The following is a 13,043-nucleotide window of genomic DNA, read 5'->3' as shown; positions in this document are numbered from 1 at the left end:
CTTCTTCTTCTTCTTCTTGTGCTCAGTTGCCAACTGAGGTTAAACCACGACACCTAGGTATGCTATTGAACAATGGCCAGGAATATTCTGGACATTTTCTTCTTAGAGGCTTAATTCTGTCACCATCACACACACAAATAAGGCTGGAAACACCCCTCAATAGTAACAGATTATAGAGGTGAATTTCTTGCATTTCATTACGGAAAAGACTCTACGAGTGGCACATTTCAGTAATTCATTAATAAAAGAAATATTTAAAACAAAGTATACACTGTGTATACCTTAGGTACATGGGCTGAAGCACATGATGTACAAGGAAAGTCTCAGAGAACTGGGTTTGTTCAGCCTGAAGAAGAGAAGGCTCGTTGCTATCTACAAATACCTAATGTAAGGGTGCATAGAAGACAAAGCCAAACTCTTCTCAGAGCTACAGTGTTGAAGGACAACAGGCAAAAGGCACAAGCTGGAATTCTGACTTGATACAAGGAAAAAAAAAAGGTTAGCATGAGAGTGGTGAAGCACTGGGAGCATGCTGACCTGAGAGGCTGTAGAGTTTCCATCCTTAGAGATATACAAAACTGGACTGGACCCAGCCATGAGCAACCTGCTCTAGCTGGCCTGACTCTGAGCAGGAGCTGACCTCTAAAGGTCCCTTTTCAGCCTGCATGGCTCTATGAGTCTACATTCTTTGAGCACTAAGAACAAAAATGTATGCATATTTATTTTGGTTATTCTGGCGACATGTGATAGTTCTGTAATTTTAATTTTTAAATAATAATTCTGACAGCACCTCACATACTTCAACAGATGCTGTCAAATAAGATTAATCACAAGATTCATCTGTAAATATCGTATAAGTATATAGCCGTAATTCATTGCCAAAATACATATTTGAAAACACAAGTCATTTTAGACAAAAGAAGTTGGAACTTGGGCCCTGTAGTGTCATTCATGAGGAGTCCATTATAAAATTTTGTATTATATAAAGAGAGACATAGTGATAATTTCAGCTGTACAGGTAAGATGTACCTTAAATTATGAAGATGCCAGTGACAATATAATAACATTGAACAATGAGAAGTGATTTTTCCATCTCAGAACTTCAGCTGCTGCAGCCTGCCTGTACTTGCAGTGACAATTTAAAAGGTTTTCATCTTGAGATGTTTGCCATGCCAGCAGTTATGTCTGCTGGTAAAGGCACAGCTTGGTGTCTTAACTTAAACCATGCTCGTTTTCAGTTGAAACTAATACATCGTGGTAGGACCTGCTGAGAAACTGGCACATATTTGCTTCTGTTGAACTTTGTACGGTGACAGAAACCTTGGCAAAAGGGTAGGACAGACTGCCAGGAGTAGTAACCACTAAATTGTACCCACATGACTTCACAGATTTCATTTGCCAGGTTTTTTTACTACAACTTTAACTGAAAAAGCAAAGGATTTGCCAGAATGTTTGTGATGAAATTGCTCAAGGAAAAAAAATATCAGTACAAACAATAATTACAAGTCAAAAAAATCAGGAAACAGTAGATAAAAAATACTATTCAAAGAGACATTATATCATTAACGCTCAGTCAGGGAAAATGACAATAAAAAAAATCAGCTGTTTCTGTTACTAGAGCAGGAGGGTTCCTTATTAGAGAAACAAAGGCCAACAGCTGCCTTATGCAACTGAATGAAATGCTGCCATTGATGTCAATGAGAGCAGGGCCAGAATAAGCAGTAGTCATCTCTGACACAACCCTACAGTCTGGAAAGAAGATGCAACATGCGCTAGAAGCTCTATCAAGCACTCTGAATTGATGTAAGAGTATTCCATGGCTAATCTGAACCAAGAGAGTCATTGCGAAAAATATTCCACATTGAATATATGAGATTTTATTTTGGATAGGTAAAAAACATGAGGTAGCTGAAATTCAAACCATGTTTCTCAACTATACTGGGTTTGATAAAGTAGAAGGCAGTTTCTATTCTTTAAATGGAATGGGTTCACTAAAACTGGTAGCATTACTCCAATTCCTAGGTTAGGTAAATGGGCCTATCTTTTTCTTTCTTGAAAGTATGAAAAGTAAGCCAGAATTTGGCCCTAAAAAAAGTAATTTTTAAAAGAACTTACAGGATATCACCAGTCACTTACAGTTAGGAATGAGTTTTGGACACTTTTTTTAAACAGGTCTTGCAGCAAACAGCAGATTTAGTGAATAAATTTTAAATACATTTGAATGACAGATTATGAAATTTAAATAATAAAACAAACAAAACTGTACTTAATTTTATTTTTACCATGACGACTCACTGTTTGTTTTTAACACATACTTTTTAACATTCCTCAAAAAAACCCCCAACAACCCTAAAATGAAAATCCACATTTCTGTGTCACACAACTTGATTGCTTGGTAAGGCCACGGTAATTAAAAAACAGACATCCTTCTATATGAAGCTGATAAGAGTGTTAGTCAGGTTAAGATCTACATGGGTTTTGAATGCCAAACCAACTGTTATTTTATGCTTTACAAGCAGTTACATTAAAGAACGTAGAAGCAGTATTATCACACTGATGGTTCCTCAAACGTACAAGCTAACACACTGTGGCACTATAAAGTTAGGCAAAAACCCGCTGTGAACTTAGGAGTGATCACAGATCTATTTTTGTAATCATCAGCTTTTCATGTTGGAAGTCTTCATGGCATAAATGAAAGCAAATCCTCATGAATATTGCTGCAAAACCCAAACTAGAACACCAATACACCCACACTTTGATACCCAGCACACTGGCTTCCTGAAGTAAGGCATGACCAAAATCCACGTCAAGATTTGTTGTCACTAAGTTGCTAAAGTAAAGAGGCACCCGCTAACTAATTCTATGCTGGTGAATGATGTTTAGCCTTCCTGTGGTTGCAAATAGAGTCATTCTGAGCACCTGGCTACAGATAGAAGATAGTTGTAAAAACCGACAGCAAGCATGCCGAGGACATAGTGATGCAGCTACACCTTGCTATAGGCCATTAACAAACTGGATTTTGCTCTATTTGGAGCTAAGAAACAGTCTGAGACTGTCTCCCCTACTGAACAGGGGAAATAGCGTACCTTTCTCACTTTTTTGGACTTCCCATTCATTTGAAAGACTTGTTCTTCCTTACAAATTACATCTGATATGCTAGATATTATTGGAGCTGCCTTCTGGGTGTTCCAGACACACAAGCAACTGTCATCAGTCTTTCAGGAAGCAGCTCGTGCTCGATTCGTCTGGTGGTTTGGTACAAATTCTTCACCAACTCCAAACAGTGAGGACACCCCATACAGAGATTTGACTCACAGTATGAGTGACTGGGGTGACTCTGGCACAAGGAGGACTATCGTTCAGACAGCCTTCTCTTTATGACTGTGTAGCATATTCAATATCCAATTGCTCCAGAACTGTTGTCATCAGTCCTTCATTACCTTTCTGTCCTAAGTGGAGTTCGAGACTGGGTGATAACTGGTATACAGTCCAGCCATTTTGGTAGAAACAGATCTTTGTAACCAACCAATCATTATGAAATAGCATCATTTGTTGCTTAATAGTAAGAGAATAAGTTTTGGAAAGCCCTTCCTCTAATCCTAGCTCTCCCTTTCAGCAACACATCCAACTTTTTTCTCTCTCCATTTTCACACCCTACACTGAGAAACTGTGAAGTCTAATTTTATCTTACAGGCTGTTGAATGATATTAAATAATTTCATTACTTCAAAATCACAAAAAGGCACAACCAAATACCTTGCTTGGAAATTGAAGCCTGACAAATTAATGCTAGATGCAAGGTGCAAAATTAGAATACTGTGAGAAAGAGTGCAGTTTCAGGAGCCGCTATGACCTGACTTAACGACCACCAGAACGGGGAGTTCCCCCTTTTCACAACCTACTCACTGTGCTCCCCTTTGCTCATGGCCACTCATTCCCATCTTTTATCTTGTGCCAAAACAAGAGGATGTTGGACTCCTCCATGACCTGCTTTTAACTAAATTAAACAGTGCATTAGTGTGTGTCATAGTGACTCCATGAGGGAACAGGTGAGTGTCAGAACCAGTACAAAGGAGAGGAAGGGACCACACATACAAGGAACAGTGGAGCAAGCAATTACCTCCACAGTGGTAACAAGCCACTAGATACACAAAGCTCTCTAATTGGCCTTGGGAGTAACTATGGAAGTTGTGAAAGTTGTGATGGACTCTACCTCTAAAAATTTCAAGACGAGAAGATTTTCTTAAGCAGGTTAAACTTCGATACAAAGTAGAATTAATCCTAGGAAGCTCTACGTAAGAGGTCAGACTAGATGATGTTCCTTTAAGAATTTATTTACACAAATTTTAAGTACTACTTAAACAAATGCATGCAGCACAGACCTTTGCAACATTCAGATTAATGTATGAGCAGAAAAGTGATGCCTGCTAGCCCACTTCATGTGATTCAGGAAATACTGTATCTCAGCAGCTCAGCAACACTGTTTAATAGACACGAGAGGTGAGGCCAAGCTGCATGTGGGTGCATTTCAACTAAGTTTTGATAATTTCTCTGAGAGTTCACATCGCTCATAATCTCTCAGAAGGCAGTGAACAGAGTATCTGAACATGCATGTTGGACATAGCTGGATCTACAGACAAAGTATATAACAAGTACTTACTGAAATAAAGATGTTAAGCAGGTTTTCCAGTGTTGGGAGCTGTGGAATCAGTTTCTGTACCACTTTGCTAAATGCTTCAAATATAGAATGATCATATATGCTTGTCAGATAAAAGCTGGAAAAAAACGTCACCACATTTTCCTTTTAGCCACATACTGTGAACATGATGTACCTTTCATAATATGAGTGAAATGAAATATTGTCAAACAGCAAGTGCCTACACTTATGCAATTACCCCTTATGATCAACAGTAATATGTTATGATTGAAGCATAGGACTTCATTTCTATGCAAAAAAAAAAAACCCTAGACACTGCAAACTAGACCTTAATGTAGAACTTCATGAGGCAACTCCCTCCCTCCCTTGGTATTCTTACGAAAATATTTTTTAAATTGCAGGACAGGAGTATTACTGAGTATGTTTTGAAAGCTGTGGACCCATTTATCAATGCAATGATGCCGTCAAGTTGTTAAGAGCTCTAAAGAGCTGGCATGTTCACAGAGCAGGTCTCTTTTTAATATATTTGTACTTGGCTTTAAGTGCTAAGAAAGACACAACAACTTGATGTCCTCTAGTTCCCAGTCTGCAGAAGTCCACTATTTTTCATTATTTGCTACAACAATCTGCTTTATCAGCAGACATAAGGCAAAGATACAGCACCTGTCTTCCCAAGTGGCTCCAAGCAGGCTGCAGCAGTGAGGACTAGTGATTGGGAGGGGACTGTGAGGCAGACAGGTTTCAAAGAAGGCAAAAGTGACGTAGGTAGCATATACACACTACTGGCTGGAGCGCTACTAGTTGCTGCCACTGTCCAAGCAACTTATTTCAAGACAGCAGCTGCAGCAAAAACTGGTAGGACTCTGGCGTATTTGTCATCTGTTTTTAAGCACATCTCTCCATCTTTCCCTCCAAGACAGCAGTCAGAAATAAGATACTTTGTTTGGCTCAGGTCAAATGCAATGTCTCTGATTATCCTTTTCCTTTACATATCAAAAGCTTGTTGCCTGCTACTTCAAGAGAACAGAAAATGGTAACTTGTCAAATAAGCTGCTCTCCTCTTTAGGATTCTCTGCACAGCAGCTTTTCTCACCTGAGGTGAATCTTCTCCAGTCCAGCATCTGCAAGGTCATCATTTGCCCTCTGGTGAATATCTCTTTGCGTTTCAATCTTGTGATCATCAGATAAACCATCCACTTTATGGATAAAGATTTCAAAGTTGATATCTGGATTCACTTTATAGGCTCTGGTCACAGTAAGATGCAGACGAGCTAATGCTTCCATATAATCATCCTAATGAAGGAAAAAGAAAAGCTACAACTGTAAGAAAATCCTTAAAAATATATATAAAATTTTATGATACTTAGATAATGCTACAGTTCAACAACAGCTTTATTTTTTTATTTCTTATAAGTAGAAGCTTGAGCCTACATCCAGCACGTGTACCAATCTCATGCTGTCAGCACTTAGGAGTCTGAGCAAGAACCTTGAGATGTTAAAGCAGATTAGTTAACTTTTGAACATACTGCAGAGAGATTAAAAATAACCAAGCAACTCTTCAAGTTTTAATGACTTTCTTTTAATGTGTGTGTGATGTAAGTTATTTATTTGCTTTGAAAAAATCTGTGCTTTTCAACCCATTTGTCTATTGCTGAAGGAAGAAAAGAAAAAGATAGCTTAAACCCCCTTTTTTTACCTGAGAATCAATAACAAATATCAGTGCTCCAGTGCCTCTGAAAATCATCTCATAGTCAAACGTAGGGTCAAAGAAGTCAATTTGCCCAGGAAAATCCCATATCTGAAAGTTGACAAAGGAGCTGTTGGAAACATCCTCTCTGCAGATCTTGTTTGTGCTCTCCAAGAAGAGAGTCTCATTTGGAGACATTTTGTGAAAGACAACTTTCTGAATGGAAGACTTCCCACTTCTTCTCAATCCCATGAGCAGGATTCTTGGCTTAACTTCAGTACTGAAGGGATCATTGAAATCCAAAACTGAATAAAATCACACAAGAAGAAAAGTAATATACTACGGCGATATAAGTAAGTATCAGATAACATGCATTTGACATTTATTTTCATGACATTTTTACTTGGATTTATGCAAATGTTACCAATTTTTAAGCTTAGGGAGCGGTGCTACAGGCATTTTAACTTGAATTATTTGCCCCTTAGGCTGTACTACCAGAAAACCTACTTCTCACCTGTAAGACAGAGACTGCAGGTTTGATCGCTCAGTTTGTATATGAAAAATATGTTATCACACACAGACATCCTAAAATACCTAATTTTACTCTAATTAACACTATCCCACATACGTTCTAACCCAACTTCCAAAGAATATAATCCAGTAACAAACACCCTTGTCAACTGATAGCTACGTCACACTACTGGAAGAAGGGAGTAAGTTTGTGTTAGTTACATCTGTGTGATCTTCCTAAGGCTACATGAGGGCTTCTTTCCTCCTACAGAAATAAATAAATAAATAAAATCACACATCCCAGGAGCTATAGGAAGAGGACAACTCAGCAGGCAAACAATTCCTCTATGTTGGGACTTACAACACAGTACTGAGCTCACAAGGAGTCCTTTTCTAAGGTAGTTAGGATTGCACCTGCTATTGAGCAATTTGTGTTACGATCTGTAAAAGTTTGTTATCCAATAAACAAGATTACAGCATATCCCCTGCCTATTTGCAACACAAAGGCCTGGGAACACAGTGATTTCATTGTGTTACCTACCCCAGTTTGAAACTGATACCACTACAACAGAACATTTTCTAGTGCTGATGCAGTTATATTAGCATAAAGGTAGTTACGGGAGTAAACTATACTGTTATATCTGTAAGGACATGAACGTATAGCTATCCACACCTGTAAGCACACCAACTTCAGTTTCAGGTATCTCTAATCAAAACAGCTGCAACAGTCCCAATTGCTGCATTTAGTTGGGCTGTAACTTTGAAATGTCCAAGCTGAAAACGATACTGCACATAGAAAAAGCTTTCAAACACCTCTGTGATATCCTGTCTGCAGCATCAAACACAAGCAACGCAAAAAACTGAGTTGTCAAGGCTAAATCTGCAGAATAAGGCTCACAGCACACAGTGGTCAGGTTTCAAATACTGATCAGACAACAGGCTGAACACACTAGCTGTCAGGCAGACCTTCTCCCTCCCGCTGCAGTACAGACTATTCAACATAATTCAGAGCACAACATAATTGCATTTCTTTGCCTTTTTCTGCTGGGATAAATTTTGAATTGCAGAAAACCGGCACACATTTGTTCATACGTCCTGCATATGCCTTGCATACTTTAAGTGATCAACTTTACTCCAAAAGTATGAAAAACCAAAACAAGAAACCTCAGCAACAACAGTTGGAACCTGTCAATTTATTACATAGCCTTATGGGCTGAAAAACATGGAAAGCTTGAAGGAATCCTTTGCCTTGGAGCATGTTTTGCACCCAGGGGTGGTGATCCCATCCACCCTCTTGCGTTCCTCAAGACTCACGCACAACTTTCTGAAACGCAAGAGCAGGATGTGCCTGCCAGGAGGGCACAGAACCTTGTTCATGTCTGTTTCTGCCTCCTGAGCTTCAGTTACCCAGAATTAGGGCTTCTCAACTGAAGGTCTTGCAGTGTTAGCATAAAACATCCCCTTGGCACCATCTACTGGCTTGTGAGCAGTTATGCCACTCAGTTTGGGCCCATGTCACCACAGTGACTGACGGGAGTTGAAAACTCATTATCGGTGGGTTCCTATCCATTTTAAATACATTTGAAAGGCCTTGACAGGTATTACCTCTTACTGTGCTCTTGTTAATTACAACACATGAAACATTGCCAGGCTGGAGCAGTGCACAGATGAAACCCCTTCAAGCAAAATAGTGATAGGTAACTCCGTAAGAATCTCATCCTCCTAACGCAGCAACGGCCAACTTCTGCTGATCCACAGCCAACAAATTTAGGAAGTAATAAACTGCAGCCAAGACGCTGCTTTACTCTTCCTGTCAACCTGAACAGTGATAGTACCCTCCTGTGGCTGCAAGAAGCACGTGCCTACAATACTTCACACCTATAGAGGAGTAATAAACATCTGCTCTAGGATGATGAAACAATATTTTATGGTTTGGGGGTACAGTCTTGTCAATAAAGCAAACCAGAGGTACAGGATTTAACAGTGTTTCCTCCACCCCACTCTCTTCTCTAATGCACAAATTTTCCACAGCTGCCAAATGTATAGTTGCAATTTCATTAATGTACATATATCCGTACATCGTGCAATTTGCATTTTGGCCATCAGAAGGGAAAACAATTTATTCAAAACTTTACAAGAAGTAGTTTGAATAAAATACTTTATAAAGGCATATAAAGAACAGTATTCTCATTGAGGCTTTATTGCATGTTTCAAAAAATTAAAACAACTCCCATTTGCTCTGTACGCAACAGAACTTACGAAGTCTAATTTGCTATGGATTTGTACTTTGTGTCCCCTTCCTCTCCCCACCACAATAACAGCAACTTCCCCTGTATGTCTTATGACATATCCTCCAAAGAACAGATACGACATGCTGTGGCTGATCTGGAGCTAAAAACATGCCGGTTGGCTAGACCATACACACGTGTACGCCGCTTTGCCAGCTGCTGCCACAGAGAATGCACGCATCTGCTCGCCTGTCCCCCTGAGGACACGTTCATTTGGGTCTCTCCTCTCTTCTGAATGCCAGTTTTCATCAAACTTGTGGGAACTTAATCATCTTTGAGATGTCTTTCATTCAAATTTGGTTGAAGGTGGACAGCAGTTTCCAAAGTGAGACAACCAGAAGACAGGCTGGTTCTTTCTGGTGGTGAGACAACCAGAAGACAGGCTACCTACATAACACCCTTTTCTTTAAGAAATAGGCTAAAAATTCACATGTATCTAAAAAAATATTTTAAATAACTTGGGGTTTTACATTGTTGTTGTATTAAATTATTCCAGGCTGTTAGCTTTTTATGGGCTGAAATACTAAACAGAAAGAAATTGCTTTATATTAAAGCCATACTAAAAAAAATACAGTTGCAAGTGCCAACAGAGTTACCGATGAGAAGAATGAACAGTAGCTCTTCTGCTAGTAATCTTTTGAAATCCTGCCAGTTCAAAGACAGGGAAATGTAAATGAGTATCATCCAAACCTGACTAGATAGCAAGGCTGCTATAGCACTTTCCTCTGAGAGAGAGTTAAGAGATTACCTTATATGTAAAGGAATTGGACGACGTGCTGCCTGCCCACATTCCTTTGCAGAGTACATGACAACTCCTTCTTTAATTTGCCACAGAAATGCCAGTAGATGTATCACTGTAACTTCCCAGACTAGGTTACTGAGTGAGATCATAATATGCCTAAGAGAAACACTAAACTCTTCTCTATTCTGTAATGGGAAGGATAATTTTCCCTATTGTGAGATGCAACACATTTCCTGCTTCATTCACTTTTGCAAAAAGTAAATGTAATAAAACGCCAGTTTCTAATGCATATCAACAGTCCTTCATATTTCAACTCTTCTAAGCAGCCATAAAGAACAGAAATCATGCTGGTTAGAGGTCGTATCCTTTGAAGTATTCACGAATTAAACTTAACAAACCCAAAAGCACTTTCCCCACAGAGAAGCACTCAATGCCTTCCAAAATTTCTGTAATTGCAGTTGTGCCCTTGCTTATGGAATGCAATTTGCGTGTGTTGCAACATGCAGAAGAGCCCAGCTCTGAGGAGTTGAGAACTGCATGTAGCAGTCCTGACCTGTCTCACCAGGATGCAGAGTACACTAATACTCTAATATCTCCTTCACACTATTAGAGATATTCATTGATAACTAAAATAGCTTTTGAAGCCCATCCTGAATCCCACATCAATTGCAATTAATTGTCAAGGCAGGTGACTATCAGTGCTTCACAGGCATGTGTGACGGGGATGCCACATTGGAACGTGTATTTGTAGATCTTGCCAGTTTTCAAACATCCAAATAAAGCACTGCAGTTCATCTGCTCAAGTGACACCAAGCCGAAAGAAATTATTTTGCTCTTGTTACCGTCTGTAAGGTAACAAGCCTCTGAGTCTAGTTTTAAATGAATACAGCTAATAATGATTATTTTTTTGCCCACTAATGCAATTATGTTATTTTTAACTTTTAACCTTTTTTGTGTAAAGCAGAATTAGCAGTCCCAAACTTTCTACTCATGCACCTTCAAGCCCATTGATCTCGTAGCATTTTCAGTACTGTGACTGTGATATTTGCAGCACGTTGGAGTGCTGTCAAGACAAGAGCCTTACAAAACACACAGAATGAACACCTTCAATGCTAACAGATGGCCTGAGCCTAAAGAGTTAACAGAAAAAGCTTATATGCAATCAAGAAAGCTGTTCAGCTACTGTGGGTTCATAAGCATTGCAGAAATGCCTGGTGGAAGGAAATTCTTGTGGCTAAAGAAAAGACTCAGAACCAGAAGACCTGGTTCCACTCTGCCACAAGTGCGGCACTGTGCAATGATACGTCTTAAAGCTACTTCCTCAGATGCTCTGCAGAGGGTTTCCTTGCGTCTAAATACTTTTTAATTGCCTATATCAAAAATATGACTAGGGTTTATATAAACTAAGTGCTTTAAGGTCTCTGAACCCCATGTGTAAAGTAAAAAGATTAAGAAGAGGACAAGAGACATGGTTTCAGCATTCAGGCTGGAGACAAGAAACCAGTATGGGGTGAGAGATGACCAATATGAAGTTTTGAAATCTCCCATATGCCTACAAGCACAAATTATGTTTTTACTTTTAAGCCTGGCTTCTCCCCTCACTTTCAACAGCCACACATTGAAGCTGTTCTCCTTATATTGCCCTTTCCATTCTTTCTTTGTAGAAAAGTGGAGGCTGTGACACTGAATTTTGGACCACTTACTGTACAGACCCAGGAAGAGAGAGGACAAAAACTGGGAAAAGGAAAGCCCCTTGCCGTGCAGCCCAGTGTTATAGACACAAAACACAGACCCAAATCCCAACCCCCTCCATTACAGATGCTCTATGCCTCTTTCCCCAGAGAATTCAGAATGAAACAGAAAGCCGGGGATCTGGACTGTTAAAATGGCCCTTTGTTTTAATCCTACATTAAAAAGGTCCCTGCACGGACTGTCTTCTCCTGCTATTCAGGATATAAAGGTTTGTTTCTGTTAAGTACAATATTCTGGTGTTACTATGAAGAAGCAATTGAAATTTTTAGCAGTTTAACAAAGTTCCTATTGAAAAATATCCAAATAAATTCCTCTGAGGACAGAATATGGATTACTTCTCTACAGAAAATGCTGTTAGTTTAGCACTAAAGAAATATGCTAAAATATATTCTCTTTGCATCGAAATAAAGGCAATTTTTTAGTAGTTTCAAGCAAGACTTTAATTAGTTTTAGCTACAGCTCTTACATCCTAGCATTCCCACAGTGTTTCACCATGAAGGCTTACACTCAAAGCACCGACCTTCCCCCCCTCCCCAAAATTGCATTAGTCAGTGCGATACCTCCCATGGCAGCCTGCAGGACGGGGCCTTTAAGGAGAAGGGTTCTACATGCTAATAATCAAAGTAGCCTTAAAACATGTGGCCTTTTATTATACTCTTATAAAAAAGCAATTCTTTTTTCGCCCTGAGATACTGAGAGTTCTCCAAGCTCCTTTGTGAAATACGTCTCAGAAGAATGAATTCAGGCTCTGAATGAAAGCAACAGGCTCTGAGCTGGCATTGCCTCTTTTTACTGAATGAGGCTGCTTTTCCTGGTAAGCCTGTCCTTCCTAGCATCACCATCCATACTGACACAGATACGCAGCGAGTAACGTGGGTCCTCATACGCACAGACAGACGGACAGCAGACATTTAGCGGAGCCTGCCACCGTGGGGACTGACGTTCACAGCTGCAGAGCAGCCCTGGACACAGAGCTGCGTGTTGCCGCTGCCTTTTATAGCCTGACACCCAACCCCCCCCCCTTGGCACACTCGAGTCACATCACCAGGCTGTGGCCACTAATAACTCTCACCCCAGACGTGGAAAATGCTGAAAGGAGATTACCTCCACCACCACTTTGTTTGCACTCCTTTTGCCTCCTCCCTCTCTCCCAACACATCCTGCTACCTGTCAGCCCTTGCCCTGCTCCCGCCTCAGAGCTCCCGGCTCTCTCTGACCCCACGGTAGCGCTCAACGAGCACCCTCTCCCCGTCCCGTCCCCTCCCACGGTCACCTCCGCAGCATCCCCGCCCAGCCTGGCCTCTTAGCACCCACCCCCGTCCCCAGCGAGGCCTGCCCTCCCTCCGGACGCCCCGTCTCCCCCACACCGCTATCCCTGGCTCCCTTCGTGCCCCGCTCACCCTCGCCG

At 40.4% G+C, this 13,043-nt stretch overlaps 1 protein-coding gene across 1 annotated transcript in view; it reads right to left on the bottom strand.

Annotated features, from left to right (window-relative positions):
* The window catches only part of RRAGD (Ras related GTP binding D), a 13,677-nt gene extending 7,035 nt beyond the window's left edge, over positions 1-6,642 (bottom strand). The window contains exons 1-3 of the mRNA XM_009281938.1: positions 6,353-6,642; positions 5,750-5,949; positions 4,660-4,774 (exon numbers count right to left, since the gene is read on the bottom strand). Of these exons, the coding sequence (XP_009280213.1) occupies positions 4,660-4,774; positions 5,750-5,949; positions 6,353-6,595 (558 nt within the window). The 5' untranslated portion in view covers positions 6,596-6,642. The remainder of the gene's footprint in view (positions 1-4,659; positions 4,775-5,749; positions 5,950-6,352) is intronic.
* Positions 6,643-13,043: the final 6,401 nt, after the last annotated feature.

The sequence above is a fragment of the Aptenodytes forsteri genome, unplaced genomic scaffold (assembly GCF_000699145.1).
Source record: "Aptenodytes forsteri isolate BGI_AS27 unplaced genomic scaffold, ASM69914v1 Scaffold20, whole genome shotgun sequence".
Taxonomy (NCBI): Eukaryota; Metazoa; Chordata; class Aves; order Sphenisciformes; family Spheniscidae; genus Aptenodytes; species Aptenodytes forsteri.
This window is presented reverse-complemented; position numbering and strand designations above follow the sequence as displayed.